The sequence below is a fragment of the Elgaria multicarinata genome, chromosome 3, assembly GCF_023053635.1.
Source record: "Elgaria multicarinata webbii isolate HBS135686 ecotype San Diego chromosome 3, rElgMul1.1.pri, whole genome shotgun sequence".
NCBI lineage: Eukaryota > Metazoa > Chordata > Lepidosauria > Squamata > Anguidae > Elgaria > Elgaria multicarinata.
This window is the reverse complement of record NC_086173.1, coordinates 49,462,034-49,482,248: the sequence shown is the minus strand read 5'-3', so window position 1 is coordinate 49,482,248 and position 20,215 is coordinate 49,462,034. Positions and strand designations below refer to the sequence as shown.

The following is a 20,215-nucleotide window of genomic DNA, read 5'->3' as shown; positions in this document are numbered from 1 at the left end:
ATTGTAAAGTCCTGTTTACAAAATTAAGTCCTAATAAAGAACATTTCACTGCCTGCTGTAGATGGAAAAGGAGAGGCCATGTGCTGTAGGAAAACATGCCATTAAATTTTTCTCACTATATTCAAATTGTAGGAGGGAAATACAAATGCTGGATATACAGACATGATAAGGGGGCTTGTATTAGCAGACACAGCCATGCTGAACTTTGGTTGGCACTACTGTGTCTAGGATCACAGCCTGGGTGTTAAAGGGCAGAGGATGAAAAGATCAAGAGCATCCACAGGAGGAAAAGAAAAGAAAATAGGGACTAAGGATCAATCCAATGAGTGGATTAAAAGACAAGTGGCAAAAGACTGAGGTATAAATAAAGATTATAGGAAGTGAGTAGTAAAAGGATAAGGGAGGTTAGGAGATGAAAATTATATGAATGCTATGCAATGTGAAGAGGAATGAGTAAATAGGATGTGAAAATACAAAAGAGCCAAATACAGGGAATTTATGATATAAGTGGGGAATGCTGGGTTTTTATTTTTATTTTTTTCATTTCTATGCTGCCCAATAGCCGAAGCTCTCTGAGCAGTTCACAGCTCTCTGGGTGGCTCTCTAGAGATAGAAATGTAGGTTTCTCCAGTTCCACCACATCAGCATAAAGAAGAGCACTTGTAGGACCTTCTTTATTGTTTGGATGGCTGCAGAAAGCTCCACCCATAATCCTACAGTCTTGATACGATTATGGCAAATTATTGATGTACAGTTGATATGTTCAGGACATTTGATATGGCTAATCAATACCATTAGTGATATCAGTGCCCCATGTGCCATTAGAAATATCAACTGCATAATGAGATTTATGAAGAATGTTTACAGTGAAACACAACACAGAATTAAATGTAGAGAGCGAAACATAACTTTTAAATGGCCTAGGGAATAGTTCAATTTATTTCAGTGAGATTACTGTAAGAATAAGGAACATGTAGTGAACATGGAGTATTATCCTGTGGGCAATATCAGGCTTCAGCCTAAGAAAGCTGGTTGCAAGTCACAGCGATGGACCCGTTAACCTTGGGCAAATAACCATAACCATTTTTATCTTCCGTTCTCCTTCTGTAATATAGGATGACAGCTTAAAAGGAACTCCGCCAAACTAGAACATGGGCACAAACCTATTTGGAGCCGTTCTTCTACTAGTAGAATTCACTCGTCAGTTTTATTCTTACATATTACAGTTTCAACCTTGTTTTGAAGGTTCTACGTCAGCCTTGGCCAAGCCGGGAAGCTCACAAGCAGGGCATAACAGTGGCCTCTGGTTTGTTCCCACCCTCTGATATTTAGAGGCACAGTAATTCTATTTGTTTTAAAGGAGGAAAAATAAAGTGTTAGGTATTAGTGCAACTGATGAAGCTTTCTCTGGACATTGCCGATTTCAGTGGAAAGCAGGGTGGGGGAAATAGTGGTGGGGTGGAATAGAGTGGGATTGCATCTAAATCTTGATGCAGAGTAGGATGGGCCACCACCCAGAGAAGTTAGATGGGAAAGTGCCCACTCCCACACTAGCTAGAGGTAACAGCTAAAGTGAGGAAAATATTTTGGGAGGTCAGTGGTAATGGCATTAACAGAAGTGTGGGGTTTCTCAACCATCGTTCAAGCACTTTAAAATGTACATGTGATTGAAGCCTAATCAGCCTTTTTTTAATAACTAAGGAGAGGTTTTTTATATTTATTACATTATTTCAACAGACACCATGACACAGACCCATCTAAGTTCTAGTTAAAGACATATCAGAGGTAAGCAAGATCCAGATAAAATAATCACATTTTTAGCTGGTGGGGACGAAGTACTTTAACAGTGCTGAAGGCCTCATCACTGAATTGGTACCAAGAATCTCTGAACACACAATGCGATACTTGTGGAAAGAAGAACTCCAAATGGCCACTACGGAATTGGCTACGAAAAAGTTGCAGGGGATACATAAAGATGGCCATGTTTTGGATGACCACATGGAAAGGAGGAGAGGGCTTCTGTATAGAAAAGGTAATTTCAGAAAGTATATTTTTATGCATTCTGCAACTGGTGAAATTCCCTCTTCATCACAACGGTTAAAGTTGCAGGATTATAACTTGAGTGACCATATACAAAAGAGGGCAGGGCTCCTGCAGCTTTAAATGTTGTGATGAAGAGAGAATTTCACCAAGTGCTGCATGCATACAAATAACACCTGCTAAAATTGCCTTTTCTACACAACTGTTAAAGATACAGGAGCCCTGTCCTTCTTTTCATATGGTCTCCCTAGCCCTGTTGGAGTTTGACTGGAATTTTTATTTCAAAGAAGTGTTAAGCCTGTTGCAGCAAAAACAATGAAGAACGTTGTGGTACCTTAAAGACTTAAACACATTTATTAAGGCCTAGTCTCTAAAGTGCCACAAGGCTCGTTTTGGGCAGGATCAAGTAGCCAGAATATTATATAAAAGCAATCAAAGTGGTCTTTTTGAAACCAACAGCAGATGGTGTCCACAGCACCGGGAAGCTAACCCTGCTTTACCAATAAGCTGAAGAAGAGAGAAGGACATCCAAGCAGACAGCGTATGGGCACGTGGGGATGGATCTCCTGTTGGAAAAACTCCCACTGTGAATCTGGGCTGCTGCCAGGCTGGGGACTGTAGCAGTGGCATTGTTATCACAACTGCCAGCACAAGCTGATCAGCATCCACAGCACCAGCACTCAGGAGGTAGGTACAGGCACATAAGGGGCAAGGGGAATTGTGGAACCGGAGGACGCTTTGCGGGATCTAGGCTGCTTCCAGACAGAGGGATATGCTAACCATCAGAAGGCAACTGTGCAGCTATTCCATCTTTTCTTGGGTGCTTCCAGATGAGGCTTTTATGGTGTCATCACTCTGCCTCATTCACTGAATTTTTCAGTGGGTCCAGACATTGTCACCCTCCTGTGTGTTCCCACCACTTTGTCTGTCTTTTCTCGTACGGTTCAAAATCCATTAAGAAAGAAAAGATGGAGCAGCTGCACAGTGCCTTCTCATTGATAGAGCCAAAAGCCCTCCTTAGATTTTTAATCTAAGCCCTTAATAGGGTTTTTTTTAAAAAAAAAAAAAATACAGACCTTTTCTTCTGCCACCCCCAGACTGTGGAATGGCCCACCGGAGAGATTTGTCAGCTTAAAGCTCTCTCAGAGTTTAAGACAGCCGTAAAGACTAGTCTCTTCCGGCAGGCCTACCCAGACAAATTTTAAACCTAAGAATTTTAAGATGCTGTGATTGTGACTTTAATATTGTATTGGTTTTATATGCTCTTTTAACTAATTTTATGTATTGTGTTTGGGGTTGTTCCCCACCCTGATCCAGAGGGAGAGGCAGGTTATTACTATTATTATTATTATTATTATTATTATTATTATTATTATTATTATTATTAAAAAAAAGTGGGGTGGAAACACAGGAGGGATGAGCTACAAGTAGAAGGTATCATCATTTGGCCTCCTGTAAAATTTTATGAATGAGGCAGAGCAACGGTGCAATAAAAGCCGTGTCTGGAAGCTAGAAGTGACTCAGGTTTTCATAGGAGTTGTGGAGGCACTACTGCTGAGGAAGTTATAAGGAAAGGATGCATGAGAGACTATGAAATGAATGCAGAAGTATGCTTATGGAGTGCTGCCCACTGAGGATAGTATATAGGGGCTCAGTCTAGTGTGCACCTAGATTTTATTAGAGTAGGAATAGGCTAGTAGGGCAGTGGGAAAGAAGGTGTAGCAAACACACAGGAGTTTGAGGAGTGTGACCCTGGGGAAATGTTGATGATCTTAACTCTACAGATCATTGCTGTTGAAGCTATAGCGAACTTGAATGCTATGAAAGACATGAAAATATAATTTAGTAAGGATATACTTGATAAAGTGGTGCATGTACAGTAACCAGTGTTGGGATGAGGTTGTTCCTGCATGCTCCCGGGATCCCCTGTGTGTCATTTACATGAACAGGGATGACCCCGGCACGATCCCAGGATAAACCTTAGGTCTAGCTAAGGCCTATATGTATTTAGGACCAGAGTGTGAGATTGGTATGGTCTGAAAACAGTGAAATGTGTAAAGTGTAGTGTTAAGTCTTAATTCAAACATTACATCTTGTATGAAATGTGATAACTTTTGTGTTATATGGAAAGTGAAGTCAAGTTAAACAATAATTCCTTGATCTTGGGGGAATGTTTTGAATGTATGTAGTAATGTAATAATTTTGCTTTGAGACCTTGTTAGATATGTCTGACATACTAGATCAAAATTATGGAAAAGGTTATTCGAATTTTTCTTGTGCTAGAACTTCACTACTGCTTCATTTGGAGTATACCTGTAATAAAATTCTTTTTTAATTCACTGCAATATTTGCATAATCTTGATCCCTCAAATGATTGTACAATCAGCTACTTGGCATATTTGAGGGACTATTGCTGTACAGTTTTGTTCTGATGTGATATAAATATTCTGTGTACACTGTGCCTAATCCATTCAGCTGATAAGTTGTCCCCAGTCTAATCCTACAGCACAACACTGTGACAAACTGTATTGCTTACCATTGAGATTTCTCTTGTAGCTGGATTTGGTTCTTGATTCTGTTGTCACCATTTGCTTTTCTGTGTGGTAGGATGATGGCCGAACGCACCTTCATCGCCATCAAGCCTGATGGAGTACAGCGGGGCTTGGTGGGAGAAATTATCAAACGATTTGAACAGAAGGGATTCAAACTGGCAGCCATGAAATTCATGCATGTAAGTTTTCTTTTTTTTTTCAATGCCTCTTCTGTCAAGATACTGTCATCCTTTTGAAGTCAATATGTCATGTACTTCTCAAAATGGATTTCAAGCAGAAGTATAAGTTCCTTTACAAGATAACCTAATATTTTGGGAACTTTCCAGTATCTAGCAGAAGACAAAGCCATACTGAGTAGTCTAATTTTAGTAAGCGGTCTAAGTTTAGTAAGGACACTAAGTGTCCTTAGTTTGAAAGGTGTGTTCTTAGTAGTATATTTTAAACTTAACACTTCATATATTCTTGGAGCTGCAAAAAATGTTTAAGCATTATTGAGTGGAAAGCACCTTGCTGAAGAAATCAAAATAAATAATATTTCAAATTAGTACTATCCAAGTAAACTACTCTTCTAATAAAGTGCTGGAACCAGTCTTTGAAAAGCAAGCATGCAATTTAAGGATTAATACTACTCATGTGGCTAATTTTATGTGACATAAATGCTCTTAAGTTCTTATGTTAAGCATTTTGTTCCTGCAGGCCTCTGAAGATCTTCTCAGAGAACACTACATTGACCTGAAAGACAGGCCATTCTATGCTGGTTTAGTTAAATATATGCATTCTGGACCTGTTGTAGCCATGGTAAGTGTTCAACAAATAAACCTTGCTTTCTTTAAAAGTAAATCAATTATACGCAGCAAACTTTAAGTAGGGGGGGGAAAGTTTTGAAAGATCACCAGATTGAAAGATTACCAAATTCGGGTTGCTGTGTGGTTTGTTATCTGTTATATCACCAGCAGTATTCAACGGTATGTCCATGCTGCACATAGAATTATTTTCAACATAATGGTACTAATTTCAGCTCTACTAGCTGAAGAAAAAAATGAATAATTTTCTGAGCAATAATATTTTGACAAAGGAAACATTGAATAACCCTGAGCTTCCTTGAAGGAAGATGGCCTAACAAATTAGTTGGTCTGAGAAAGATCTTGCCTAAGAAAATTTTGGAAAGCTGCTCCTAGTGAGAACGGAAAGAACTGTAATAGATGGACCAACGCTCACTCAGTAAAGCAGCTTCATGTGTTCACGTGAGCAGCACTTATGCATTTTTTGCTCAATACATTGGCCATAATGTAGGGCACAGATGTGCACAGTAAGTTCCATCAAAATCAATGAGCTTAAGTGTGGATAACGCTATACTGGTTTATAGCCATGGTCCATACATGAAAGCTTTGGAATTGGTTGCCTTTATTAGATTAGCATACACCTGCTACTGTTAACTATGTGTACAGAATAAGCCTTATTAATACAATGATGAAACTGGTGAGCATGTGATATTCTAACACTTACTATGATTTACTATGGCAGTGATTTTTAATCTTAGTACTTTGGTTCTTGAAGGTATGGGAAGGCCTTAATGTAGTTAAGACTGGTAGAGTAATGCTGGGAGAAACGAATCCTGCAGATTCCAAGCCTGGCACAATTCGTGGGGACTTCTGTGTTCAAGTTGGCAGGTACCTTCTGAATTGTCTTCTTATAAAACTAAATTGCTGGTTAGTTGTAGGCTACATGTATGACTGAGAAATAAATGAAAATGCAGACATTTGAATTGTAAATGAATAGTTATGAAAGATCAGAGCTACTGATTTCAATATGTGACTTGCAGGTCACAAGACACCTAAGACGCCTCTGCCTTTTCATTTTGTCTCAGCAATTTTCTTTACTGCTCATGGTGGCTGCTAGTGCCTCTAACAACACTAATACTCTGGTAGCACTCCAGTGTTTCTTTGAGCTCAGAAGTAAGCATAGTGTTGCAGAGCACTTCTTTCCCGTTTGCTGTTTTAGACTTTAAAACAAAGCTTCTGAGTGACCACACTATTAAAAGTGAAGCTCTATACGTGTTTACTCTCTCTCTGTAAGTCTCTCTCTGTTCAATGGGATTTACTCAAAGGTAAGCATGCATCAGATTTTAGTATGACTTGGATGTAAATGCAGTTGAAATCAATGGGATTTACTCTTGAGTAAGGTAACCAGCAGTTCTCTATTTTATGCACTGGAGATGCACAGCTTCACTTTATCAAAGTAAAGGAAAATAGATCCTTCACAAATGCAAACAGGTGGAATTTCACATTGGTGGAGTATCAGGGAAATGGTTTAAGGGGGGGATTTAAAAAATCCTAAAAAATCAAGGGATGAACCAATCTGATTCAAACTTGGCATGCCGAAAGCACTACTTAAGAGCTCTGAAGGTCCCAAATTTCATCTCTTTATCTTTAATAATGAGGGAGCTGCTGGCAAGGAGGGTGGGGTTGGAGCAGTAAAAAGTCCATTCATTCGAACATTCGACATGGAGTGCAGGAGGAGAAGAAGTGCCCCTCCCTCCCCTTTCATCAGCACAGCAAGACTCCAGTCAAAGCACACGCCCCCAGCAAAGGAAAAAGCGAGGGGACAGCACTATATGGAGGCTTAAGGGCGCATTAAAGTGCTTGGGGGAAATAATCCAGACTTTCCTCACACCAAAATAATATGTAAGAGGAAAAGAGGTGAAATGGGTGCAGGACAGGGACAATATCATGTGAGTCCTACGCTGCAAAACCAGATCCCACGCATGGCGAGTGCGTTAAACCACTGGTGTGGTGGTGCTCTTTTAAAGGAATACATTGATTGATATTCCTACCTTTGAGGGTGTCCTTAATATTATGATAGTCTTGTCTAACAAGTGGTATTGTAAAATTGTGCGATTGACATTTGAACTTGGGAACTTTGAATGCGTTTGAACGCGGCCCTTTGGAAAAGAAACATTTTGGGTTGGATCCAGACTTTTCATACTGCCAGTGGAAGAACACCATTTCCCTGTAGGTCCTTCAATCCTCCAGAGTGGTTTTGGAAGGTATGCAGGTGGGACTGCATTCCAGAGGAGCGGATGTAGAAATCTCATTCTCCTAATTGGTGTCCTTCCGCTGGCAGAACCAAAGATCTGCATCCAACTTTGTCTTAAACAGATGTAGATAAAAAGAATTAGATTCTTGGTGCTAGTGAGCAGTTATTGAAACACAGACTAATGATGTATCAATCCAAAAAATGTAAAATATGATTCCAAGCACATACTCATCCTTGCAAAGCTATGTGCAAGATGAAAATGGGAGACCATATGTTTTTCCTTGTCCTTTTGACAAAACAGAAGAGCAAAAGAATATTGTACATTTCTTTACTTCTTCTTGTGTATCTGCATTTACATAAAATCACAAGAAAAAATTCTAGAGAATCTTGGCCTAACATTCAGGACATTGCCTGAGCACTCCTGCTTGGCCTCTCCCAGCAGAAGGAATAACTTCAGTAACCATGAACTCACCAGCAAGAAAAAGCTTAGTGTTATAACCAAGCCCATCTCCTGTTTTGTTGATCCCAAACAAGCCAAGAATTATAAGCCAAAATCGAACCTTAGCTTACTAGAGGAGCAACAGACCAGAAGTCCCAGTTTGGAGGTAACATAGTGGGTTGCATCTGACTCTGAACATCCACCACTGGTGGAACAGTTTTCCCTTCTCCCCTGCAAACCCCCAAGCCTTCCAAATCTGTTCCAGAGGATTGGGGAACCCTCTGGAGAAGATTTGGAAGGCACATGAGGCTGCAGTGGGAGGACAGCAAGGGAAAGTCCCATTGTGCAAGAATAATTTCACTTGCGCATTGTTGAATTTAAGCCTTAGGGTTTTTTTCCTCTTGTTGAGTTCCTAGTTACAAAAGCCACTCTGGTTGGCAGGAGGAGCCTACAGGAGCTATTGGGCAGTACAGCATATACTAGCATGTTTGTTGTGAACGATTAGCTAGGATTCTCCAAATTTTTGGCTTATCATTTTCTGCAAATATGCCACCAATCACAGTAGAACTAATTATTTTCTTTTCTTTCCCCTGTAGAAATATAATTCATGGAAGTAACTCTGTAGAAAGTGCTGAGAATGAAATTAACCTGTGGTTCACTCCTGAAGAACTGGTTGACTACACAAGGTGTGATCACTCATGGATCTATGACTAAAAAAACCACATGTGTTTCTTGTTTATTATCCTTTTGTTCCACTATTGACCTTGAAACAATCCCTACCTCCGTTATCTTCTAGGGTTGTTTTCTGACCCCCACAATGTGCTTTTATGTACATTTATGGGAAAATGTCCTCACTGTTTTAAATTATAGATGTAATCATGTTTGCTGTTTGAAGAAAAGGGTTAATTTATTAAATATTAAATTCATCATTCCAATTAGAAAAAGTCATGGGGCGAAGGATGTGGAAGAGCACTTTTTTTTTGCTCCCATTCAACCGTTATCAAGTGCATATGCTTAGATTTATTATCTTAAATTGATTGTACTCAATGGAGTCAACCCAGTATTTTACGCGTTTAAAAGAAGAGAAGGTAGTACTGTATGCAAACTGTTCTCTTTTGTTATACTAGTGATTTATAACTAAATCACTAGTTATACTAGTGATTTGGCATAAAGAATACACTACCTAAAATGGATCAATAGAGTGGTTATTTAGCTGCTGCACTACGAAGGAATTTAAATGCCGAGTAAATCACTGTATATTGAAGAGCGATGGAATATAAGATTGAACTGTAGCAAATGTTGACAAAGTTCAAATTTGTTTTTACTTCAAATGGATGGACACAGGTTACAATATCATTTTGAAAATAAAGCTTTGTACAGATGGTTATTAAATGCTTCTATTCTGTCCTCTCTCACCCTAGCACTGCTCATTTTATGGCTAGATTAGTATTAGGCTAGGTTATGAAATGTACTTTTATGAGAAAAGAAGATTAATGTGAGGGCCATTCGTTAAGCTCTACCTCTTGTTACTCATTTCTATCATTCTATTTGACGATGGAAATGAGGGCATTGTAAAATTGCTTCTTCATTCAGTTGAGTTATCCATTTTCTTTTCTACATCTACATGCATGTTTTTACTACATCTACAGGCACGTTTTCTTCTGATTACCTGAACAACAAAACAAAACACACAGAGGGGGGCTCAATTTAGACATCATGCCAACTATAGTTAAGCTAGCTGAACTATGGTTTAGTGTGATTGTCTGAGCCAACAAATTGGTTTGCTGGTACATTGCTGGCATCAAAAATGATGAAATGAAATGAATTTGCAATCATGGCTTAGATCCAGACTATGTTAGTTCCCACTGAAATCAGTGGGACAAGCTAGTCACAAATTAAATTCCATTGATTTCAATGGGAACTAAGTTCAGCTAAGGGTGCAATCCTATGGATGTTTCGATAGAAGGAAGTCCTACAACTCTCAGCATTCCCCAGCCAGTCATAGACTTTTGTGGGGCTTTTCTCTGTCTAAACATGCATAGGATTGCACACCAACTTGCCTAAATCCAACTGAACGGTTTGCTCTCAATAGGGTGTCCTCAAAAATAGGTACAGGGATTTAAATGGAACTCCCTAGTATTGTGACCCTAGGACAGGGATGGGGAACATGTGGCCCTCCAGATATTGTTAGACTGCAACTCCCATCAACTTTCACCATTGGCTACTCAGGCGAGGGCTGATGGGAGTTGCAGTCCAACAACATCTGGAAAGCCACACTTTTATTACCCCTGCCTGAGGGACACTTTAAGACTGCAGTAGATGCAACAGAACTTTCTTAAGTTCCTACAGCCATTGGAGTGGACAATGCATTGCTGAAATATTTGGAAATAATTAAAATAAAGTTGCAGATTCTGAATCGGTACCAATCCTGCAGCACTCATCAGGATGGATGGATTTCAAAGTATGTGTAGCGATCGTTAATAAGGCTTTCAACGGCTGCTGGTCATGATGGCTATATATTACCTCCAATATCAGAGGCAGGACCCTTCCGAATACCAGTTGCGAGGGAACACGAGCAGGAAGGTGCTATTGTACTCAACCTTTTTATGGGCTTCCTATACACATCTGGCTGGCAACTTGAGAACAGAACGCTGGACCAAATGCTGATCCAGCAGGGCTCTTCTTGTGTTCTTAATTTAGACACACCAGTATTTGGGACGCTGGTCAATGCTCCTTAAGGTTGATGATTTGTGAACATGCCCGAAGATCCCATGGGACTGTTACCACGTTCTCATTCTGTGGTTGATGTTCATGGGCCACACAGCATGCGTGTGGCTGGCGGGCAGTCTCCGCGGCACTTGCGCGACTGTGCGCAACGATTCAGGAGCTGCTCTGGCCACACAGTGCGAGTAAATGAACAAATGTGATGTTTAAAAAGCGTATCTCCATTGACCTCTGATAAAATGCCCGCCTTCCCGCTTCTCCTCATGAAACACCTGGTTTCTTTCTATGGGTCGTGCTGCTTTTTCCATTCCTTGAGGAGAAAATAGATCTGGGGGGGGGGGATCCTCTCGCTCCACCCCTCCAATCCCGGCATTGTCGGGGATCCACTTGTGAAGGCGGAGATCAGAAGGGAGGGGATTTTCGGAGACGAAAAGGAAGCCTGTCCCGGAGACCGCCCTCTTTGCGCCCGTACGGGGTTAACTGGGTTGGGTTCCGTCTCCGGCGTCTGCCCGGCCTTGCTCCGCCTCTTCCCCAGGAGGTTTTCAGCGAAGCAGCAGCTGAAGCCACGTTATCCAGGCCCGGCGAAGCTCGCTGCATTTGAGGTAAGCGGTTTGTTCCTCCTGCTCCCCACCCCAACCTCGTCCCTCTTCTTTCTAAGGGGAGTAAAGAAATCCTGTGGGGAGTAACGCAGTCTTGGGGCAAAAGAAGGGAAGGAAGAGAAGCTTCGAAAAGATGGCCGGATTCTGCATGAGAGGAAGTCGGGATGGGGAGGAAAGCAACGTCCTTTTGAAAGCATTGGTAGCCGTCTGGAAGGCAGTGCAGTGAATCCCTCCTCGTTTTTACGCCACTGAGGCATGGCCGTCTTCTCTTGCGGCCGCCTGGAGTGCGGTGCTCAGCTTGCGGCAGGGGTGGCGCTTAAGAGCACTACCCTGTATATGCCTACTCGGAAGTAAGCCCCATTGAATTCAGTGAAGCTTACTCCCAGGTAAGCGTGTATAAGGTTACATCCTAAGGGCCTTCAACAACCCAACCGCTTATGTGCCAGCCCCAAATTCCTGCCGCCTGAGTGAGAACAAAGGGCTCCTGGGTGACACGTGGATGGCCCTGGAGGAAGTAGAGCAGCCTTCCCATACTAGTGCCCCCTCCTCGTTGAACTATAACTCCCAGCATCCCCCAACCAGCATGATCTTGCCGGCTAGGGCAGAAATTTTGGGAGTTGTGATCTAACGCACCTGGAAGGTGCAGTAGAGAAAGCCAACCCGTTCCAGCGGGAGGCCAAGAGGTGTTGCTCCTGCATATGCTTATTATTTATTTCATTTCTCTACCACCCCATAGACAAAGCTTTCTGGGCGGTTCACAAAAATGAAAAGCTCAAGGTACAATATAAAATTTGAAAACTTAAAATTTTGCCTCTGGAGGTAGAAGTCCCTGTGCTTGAAAGAGGGGCAGTGAACTTTTTTCCTATGAAGAGGCTTTGGCTATGGGGAAAAGTCAATTGGGAATGGAATCTGCAGGTTTGCAGAGCTAGTCTCATTCTCCTTCTCTTTTCCTGTGCTACACCCTGTCTTTCTGTGCCCCACTGCTTGGAATTTGGCTGGGTGCTGTATGCCACCCGTGAGCTGTGGGTTCACCACCAGTTATAAAGAACGTTGCATTTTGTCTTTACCCTCCTCTCCCCTAGAACATAATAAATGTAGCCATATACCTGCTTCATGGAGTAGACTTGCCAACGTCTGTACAAATAGTATAGATGTCCTTCATGGTCGTAGAGGTATCACAGAATTATTCTAAGAGAGAAATTCAATTCCAGGAAGCTTCACATGATCCATATGCATTTGGTAGCAATGTGCATCAGAAAGAACTATTAAAATATGACCATAAGTTGGTTTTGTAATTCCATTGTGTCTTCACTGTTTCAATGCATTTGAGTTTCACTATTTAACCCTTGATAGATATTTTTCAAAAGAGACCTTTTAAATCAGAGATGGGCAAGGTGGATTGATTTACATCAAAGCAATTTAAATCATGATTTCCTGAACAACGTTGCAAATTCTACCACTAACTCAATTTAATTTACAATTAGATTTTATTTGCATTGTTTCATTCTTACAAGCAGGTTTTGCATCTCTTTGTCTCACTGTATATTTTACATGTTTTCTTTTATATGTATAGAAGGATTGTCTTTAAAATATTCCCATATACAATCTTTCTCATGACTAGCACACATAACAGTTCGAGATTAACAGCACAATCCTATACATGCCTACTCAAATCAGTTCCATAGAGGTCAGTGGGGCCTGCTCCCAGGCAAGTGGTCAGGATCGCAGCCTAAGTATGGGAATGTAAGAAAATGCACAATGAACAATATTTTTCTAGTGTTTCTCCTTTCTTTTTTATTTATTTATTACATTTTTATACCACCCAATAGCCGAAGCTCTCTGAGCAGTTCACAAAAAATAAAATCATGAAGAGCATAAAAACAGTCTGTCTTGGCCTAGCCTCACCCTCCCAAAAACTAAGTAGGAAACAAAAATGAAATGCCCATGACTGAGAGATTGACGCAAGCTTTGATAGTTACTGAGCAAACTAGTATATTGTATTTTCATCAATTGAAAATGAAATGCCTGTGCTTGGTTAGAGTGAAATGATTTGAGAAATGATCAGATTGCTTCTTTCTTTGGATAGAAAAGCCTCCTTTAACTCAGTGTATCTGTTAGAGGCATTGATTCAGCTCAGGGATCAACTATATGGCTAATTCTTATATTGTAATGTTAACGTTATTATTTGAAAGTTTAACCTACAATTAGTTCTTGGTTAACTGTGGGTTGTTTAACCCACAATTAGTGTCCAGATTCACTTGTCACAAAACAACCTCCGATTGGAGATTACATATTCAATATGGTGGTGGCATGCAATGGGCGAATAACCCAGCAAATTGTGGGTTAATTGCACAGAATGGTGGCAAATCATGAATTAATTAACTATTTTTCTGTTTTTAATTTTCTTTAATGACAATGTTGTCCTGTCTTGCTATTGATCTTTACTGTTTTTTATTGCATTTCTCTTGCAGCGGAATAATGGCTGGCAATGCAGAGCGCACATTCATTGCCATCAAGCCTGATGGAGTCCAGCGGGGATTAATAGGTGACATTATCAAGCGATTTGAACAGAAGGGTTTTCGTTTGGTGGCTATAAAATTTTTGATTGTAAGTTTCATCTTTACTTCAGTGTAGCAGTAAAGGCTGATTGATATACACAGGGACTCTACCATCATTTAAAACCAGGCTGGGTATGCGACATATGGAAAGCAATCATGTATCAATAGTGGGTACCTATCGGTGGGGACATGCTACAAGTTACATCAGTAAGAGCCCTCAAAAACAAATATGGAGCACACTGACAAATTTGGAGGAGACTGACATGTGAGCTGGTGTTTGTTTGAATTGCTTATTTCTGACATAGCATCTGTTGTTGTGACCTTGACGTTGTTTTCAAACTGATCAGTCTGGCAATCTTCCATTCTTGAATTACAGACAAGTTATAGTAAAACTACCTGTGCAGTTCAGTACAAACAAGTTTGTATGACTTTGACTTGAAGGTTATACTGGATAATATGCAGCCTGTACAGCTACAGCATAGCTAGATCCATTAAAACTGTTTGCCTTCAGTTTCTCATAGTTAACACAGTTGTGTTTGCTTTGCTACTAGCTGTTTGACACTGCATTATTTTGATTGTAATGGAAGGGCTTAAAGTAGAGGTGTCTAAGCAGCTCCTTTCAGCAATCAAGAATGGAGGTTAATCCACTGTTGTACCTCTTCTCTCTAAAGCCTTCTGAAGAACTTCTCAAACAACACTACATTGACCTGAAAGATAGGCCGTTCTACCCTGGTTTGGTTAAATACATGCATTCTGGGCCTGTAGCAGCCATGGTAAGTATCCCTACTCAAACGTCGTCTTGCAACTTTCTTTGCACGATAACTAATTAGGATGCAAGGGCATCGATAGCATTAAGTCCCATTTATTTCAGTGATCTACTTGACATTGGATACCACCCAAAGACTGGGAAGGAATCTTTTCACATACTCATGTTCCCCTCGGTTTGTTTTGTTCTTATTCTGTGTGGATGTGTGTTAAAGGAGGAGTTAATGTAAGAATGTATTCAGTTCTGGTCACCGCACTTCAACAAGGATATTGTAGAACTGGAAAAAGTGCAACCAAGTGATAGCTTAGGGAAAAAATGTAAGGAATTACACTCTAGAGGTGTATAAAATTACACATGGTGTAGATAAAGTGGATCAGGATATGTTTTTGTCCCCACTCCCCTCATAATACTAGAACCCATGGTCATCCAATGAAGCTGAATGGGTGGAAATTCAGGAAACACTTCATAGTGCAGAATTAAACTATAGAATTTGCTATCACAAGATGTGATAGCCACCAACTTGGAGCTCTTTAAATGGGGGTTGGATAGCCTTGTCTTATGGAGGACAAAGCTCTCAATGGCTAATACAATTATTGCAATATGTTACCTCCAGTACCAGAAACAGTGGGCCTCTGAATAGCAGCTGCTGGGGAACTTGAGTGGAGGATGCTATTGTACTCTTCTCTTGTTTGTGGGCTTCTCAGTGGTTGGCCACTGTAGGAACAAAATGCTGAATGAGATGGACCTTTGGTCTGATCCAGCAGGACTTATCTTAACCTTAAGAGCTTCAGTTGGTGTCTAAATAACTGAAGCTCTTACAAAGTTTATCAGCATAATTTCTTGAACATATTCTGTAGTACAGCCGTCACTCCTTCTCTTTGATTAAATACTGTAATTAGGCATAGGTGTTAAGCCATTTTATTGTTGTAGGTTTGGGAAGGCCTCAATGCTGTGAAGACAGGCAGAGTAATGTTGGGGGAAACTAATCCAGCAGATTCCAAGCCTGGAACTATCCGTGGTGACTTCTGCATTCAAGTGGGCAGGTAAATGCTGAAATTTACTCTGTGTGTGTGTGTGTGTGTGTGTTGAGAAGGTTCACAAGCTACTGCTAAAACAGTACTATCTTTTAAACCCACTAAAAGAAAATGTGCATAATAGAACTGCCTCACTACTTCAAAGAAGAGATCCGTATAGACTGTAAACATACCTCAAAGAGAATACAATGTTTTTGTGTTACAGGATAAGCTAAATTGCTCATTTAGGGCTGCGTTAGTCAAAACTGCTCACAACTATTGGTTTTCTTTCAGGTCTTGATGACAGAGCTATTCTTTTTGAATGACATTGTAAACTATGCCACCATTACAAGTTGAACAGTCACTGTTAAATAGTTAAAGGTGATATGTCCATCGTGTGTGTACATGTGATTGCAAAATCATTAGGCTGTGATTGAATCTTGTGGTGTACTTAGACTTATATATATATAAAAAAACCTATACTTGAGTTCCAATTCTGTAGGCTTAGCTGCGAGTAGTCCATTCCAGACTGTTGCTTCAAAAAAAGTAACCAATACTATAAAAGTCTTGTAACTGAATTCCTTGTCTTCTCTAAAGGAACATCATTCATGGCAGTGACTCTGTGGAGAGTGCTCAAAAGGAGATCAACCTGTGGTTCAAGCCTTCGGAACTTGTGGACTTCAAATCTTGTGCTCATGACTGGATTTATGAATAAAATAAACCTTACGAGTTTGCCTTTTTCCAACGATGCATCTTAGTCTGGCCACATACTGACGTGAGAGCAAATATTATGGTTACTTTTGTGATTATTGGCATTGACAAATAAAACATCATGAACTAATTTGTTTTGTTTTCTTTACAATAAAAGTTGTATGTAAATAGTTCTACTGAATAATAATTACTAGGAATGTCAACAAATTAAAAATTGGGCAAAAGTAAATAAAATTCACCTTTCTAACCCCCACTTTGTTTCTGTTCCCAGCCTAGTAGTTAGGTGGATTTTATTCACCTCAATGCAGATGTTTATTAAGTGGACATTATGTGAGCTGTTTGAGCTGGGGTGGACAGATGTTTTCAGCTACAACTCCTATAATGTCTCACCATTGACTATGCAGGCTAGGGCTAATGTACTTGTAGACCAAAAATCTGGAGGGCCACAAGTTGCCTGTGTTTAAGGATACTGAAGGAAGGGGATATCTTCCAAGTGAAAGAAATTCATTTATCAAAAAAGATGTGTTCTTTCAACAAAAGAAAATATTCCAAGCTCAAGCCAGCAGTGTTATAAAAGAGCCAGCCTTTAAAAATTATTGAGCCATATCACTTGAGCGCAGTTGAGCAAATTTGAGGGGTGGTGGAGAGGGAACACATGCGACTTAAGAAATGGCTTCTTGCCCATTTAGTTTACTATAGTTGAAAAGAAGTTCTGTGGTATTAAAAAGTGATTAACACTTAAGCTGCAGCCTTAATATTTATGTTCCATAAACTCTTAGACAATCTCATAGGAGTTGTTTGGGAATGCCATCATGAAGAACCTCGACGGCAGGTCTCTGTAGTGGCACCCACCCTGTGGTTTGGGAGACGGAAAATGCAATATCCTTCCTTGGACTTGGCTAGTTTTAAAAGTTAAATCTTGATTTTTGTATATGATGGTTTTAATTGTAAACTGCCCAGACAGCCTTGGCTGTTGGGCAGTATAAATAAAATGAATAAATAATAGGTACTTTCATGCCCTTTTATTGGAGAGAGGATTTAGGGGTCATTTTTGGCACCTGAAAGCCCAAGCGTTCTGGATGTAGAAAGAAAGAAATCCTCATGGGAGCCAACATGTCTGAATACTCCTAGATGATTTGGACTCGCATCAGCCTCAGTCAGCACGGTCAATGGTCAGAGTTGGTAGGAGTTCTTGGCTTAATATCTGAGAGGGCATCCAACACACACTACTAGAACAGTTTTTGGAAAGAATGATCCACTGTTTTCCAAACAGCCAGGCTTTGTATCTGCACCTCCTCTTGCTACAGGACACATGTAGGTAGGTATATCAAACGAGCTGCCTCATAATGCCACATTTCTTTTAATTATTTCAATTTCCTCTGAGGGAGGTGGTTATGGCTGCGAATTCTAAGCATAATTAACTGAGATCATAATTAACTGAGACATCCAGTTCTCAAAAGTTAGTGCAAATCAAGTAAACTAAACTATTCCAATGATTTGGAGACCAAGCATAGGGAGAACTTTTTCTATCTCTAAGAGTAAGATTCAGTAGAATTAAACTAGATAATCATTAATTTGTATGTTTTTTACACAGCATCTACCTCTCACAATTAAAATTAAGGCTTGTGTTGGTGCCTGTAGACTTCGTGCTTAAAATTTACAGAACTGGTATTTGCCAGTACTGCCATGTTTGCCATTTTAAGAAGGGATACACACACAACCGTAACCACCATAGAATCATATGCCACCTCTATCCACGGAGGAGTTCTTGATGTTGGTTTTGTTAACATATGTGAAGATGAATATCCAAGGTCATGTGCCATAATGATGCTTGCAAATACTGAATCTGATTTTTTTCACTGCAATCTAAACACGAGTGAAAGTTTTTACATTGATGGTTTGCAAGGGGAGCAGGTAAATCCTGTGCAAAACATGCAAATTCACTACCCCTGCTATAGTGAATTAAAAGTAGTTTATAGCTGGGACTACACAAAAAGTTTAAAACAGTATGATCGAATTCAGTTGTTACAAACGTATTGGGGTTTGTGGAAACATTTTGAGAAATGTCACAAACTGACTGCCATGGTTGGACCCAGTCACAAAAGCACCCATTTCACAGAAAGTCAGGTGAGACTAGAGGACACTTACTGAAAGTCCTTAATCCATGGCAGAGGAGGAGCTGACCTCCCAAAACACAAACCTACATCTTCAAACCCACAGTTCTTGCAGGATCATCCCAACATACAGCAAATATTCCTTCTCAGTACACAATGATCTACTCACCTCAGTCATTAATTTTCAGGATCAAATGCAGTCCCATAACAGCACCCCGTCCTTGCTTTCTCACCCCACCCTACCCTGGATCACCCTACAGGTCTTCTTAAGACCTCCCAGCCTCAGTGTCCCCACTTCCATCAACTCCATGAGCCATCCCTGCCTCCTCCACCAGCACCTTGTTGCCTACCCACCCCTCCTGTCTAATTACTACTATTCCTTTTCATTTAACAGAAGTTGACCCAATGACAGCATTCAGGATTACTGGGTACATACACTAAGAGACATCTATCCCTGTAAATACTCAATGCACAGAGGCAGCTATTTATTGTTACATTTATATTTAGACTTTCATCCAAGGAGCCGAAGATGTGTATATTATCCTTCTCCCCATTTTATCCTCACAATCACCCTATGAGGTAGGTCAGGCTGAGAGTCAGTGACTGGACTAAAGTAACTCGGTAGGTCAGGCTGAGTCAGTGACTGGACTAAAGTAACTCAGTGAGCTTCATGGCAGAGTGGGGACTAGAACCCGAGTCTCCCCAGTTCTAGTTCAGCAATCTAACTGCTTCATTACACTGGCTCCTATACTGCTATGAAGCTACTTGGCTTCTGTTCCTTCCAGATGTCTTTTGAACAACTCACCTTGCCTGTCAGCGGTGGGGCAACATGAGGTGAATGGATAATGGGTGAAGGGACCAATGGGTGAACAGCCTGAGAGTGATTAAGATGAGAGAGTTTATGCTTGTGTAATCTGTGATCTCGGGGTGAGGGACAGATCTGCCTGTTTGGTGAGGTTACCATTTCTCCCTCAGAATCCAAACAGTGTCTTTTGAGTTCCAGTGACTTTGCCCTGCTTTTTGTTGAGCAAATTGGGGCAGTAATTAGAAGCATTTCTTATAAGCTTGGCTTGTTAACGCAGGACTCTCTCAACTTGGCTAGAGGAAATCTTGCAACACTGATGCAGGCTGACCCTTTGCTATTTTCAGCTTTGTGAGATAAATTTGATTTGCCTTCTACAGCTGAATGGCAATATTTGCAATTGCCACATTTGTTAGAATCTAGTTTCAGTCCCACAGCTCTTACTGACTTCACTATTGGAGTCCCCTTCACTATTGGAAACGCTTATTGAAGCTGACCAGGAATATCAACCCACTATTCAAGTTTATAAATACTTATTATCCAGGAATAAATATAATAAACAGGGCCTAAAGCAGGACTGCAACAGAGAATTGTAATGTCCTATTTTGTCTAATCAGTGGACTACCATTTTGGCATTGGTATCTGATATGTCTATGGTCCTTCTGTTACATCTTATTCAGCAAAAACTTTTGGTTTTGGTCTATTGGATGCCACAACATCTCTGTAATCAATGTTTGTCTAACACTGCTAATTATTGGAAGTGTCATACAGTTGATGCTTTTTTTATTCATTTGTTTTTGAAATGCCCAATAGTTGCCTCCTTTTGGGAGGAAGTCATTGGAAAACTCTAATATTTACTGA

The 20,215-nt window shown here is 40.4% G+C and overlaps 2 protein-coding genes across 3 annotated transcripts; both read left to right on the top strand.

Moving 5' to 3' along the window:
* Nucleotides 1-1,713: 1,713 nt before the first annotated feature.
* On the top strand, nt 1,714-9,176 carry NME1 (NME/NM23 nucleoside diphosphate kinase 1). Of its 2 annotated transcripts, none has more exons than XM_063120207.1 (6): nt 1,714-1,785; nt 2,503-2,731; nt 4,648-4,771; nt 5,289-5,390; nt 6,150-6,262; nt 8,664-9,176. In XM_063120207.1, exons 3-6 carry the CDS (start codon nt 4,649-4,651, stop codon nt 8,779-8,781), a joined length of 456 nt encoding a protein of 151 aa, XP_062976277.1. In that variant the 5' UTR covers nt 1,714-1,785; nt 2,503-2,731; nt 4,648; the 3' UTR covers nt 8,782-9,176. The 2 variants fall into 2 exon arrangements, with proteins under 2 accessions (XP_062976277.1, XP_062976276.1); XM_063120206.1 differs by having other exon boundaries at nt 2,500-2,731.
* A 2,113-nt stretch (nt 9,177-11,289) lies between these two features.
* On the top strand, nt 11,290-16,568 carry LOC134394611 (nucleoside diphosphate kinase). The gene is made up of 5 exons (XM_063120204.1): nt 11,290-11,393; nt 13,862-13,997; nt 14,620-14,721; nt 15,645-15,757; nt 16,325-16,568. Exons 2-5 carry the CDS (start codon nt 13,869-13,871, stop codon nt 16,440-16,442), a joined length of 462 nt encoding a protein of 153 aa, XP_062976274.1. The 5' UTR covers nt 11,290-11,393; nt 13,862-13,868; the 3' UTR covers nt 16,443-16,568.
* Nucleotides 16,569-20,215: the final 3,647 nt, after the last annotated feature.

Bases quoted from the DNA above. Each gene is read 5' to 3' on its own strand.
- NME1 (XM_063120207.1), top strand. From the start codon at position 4,649: ATGATGGCCGAACGCACCTTCATCGCCATCAAGCCTGATGGAGTACAG. The intron at 5,391-6,149 runs GTAAGTGTTCAA...TGGTTCTTGAAG, and splicing joins CTGGACCTGTTGTAGCCATG to GTATGGGAAGGCCTTAATGT. The intron at 6,263-8,663 runs GTACCTTCTGAA...TTTCCCCTGTAG, and splicing joins TTCTGTGTTCAAGTTGGCAG to AAATATAATTCATGGAAGTA.
- LOC134394611 (XM_063120204.1), top strand. From the start codon at position 13,869: ATGGCTGGCAATGCAGAGCGCACATTCATTGCCATCAAGCCTGATGGA. The intron at 14,722-15,644 runs GTAAGTATCCCT...TTATTGTTGTAG, and splicing joins CTGGGCCTGTAGCAGCCATG to GTTTGGGAAGGCCTCAATGC. The intron at 15,758-16,324 runs GTAAATGCTGAA...TCTTCTCTAAAG, and splicing joins TTCTGCATTCAAGTGGGCAG to GAACATCATTCATGGCAGTG.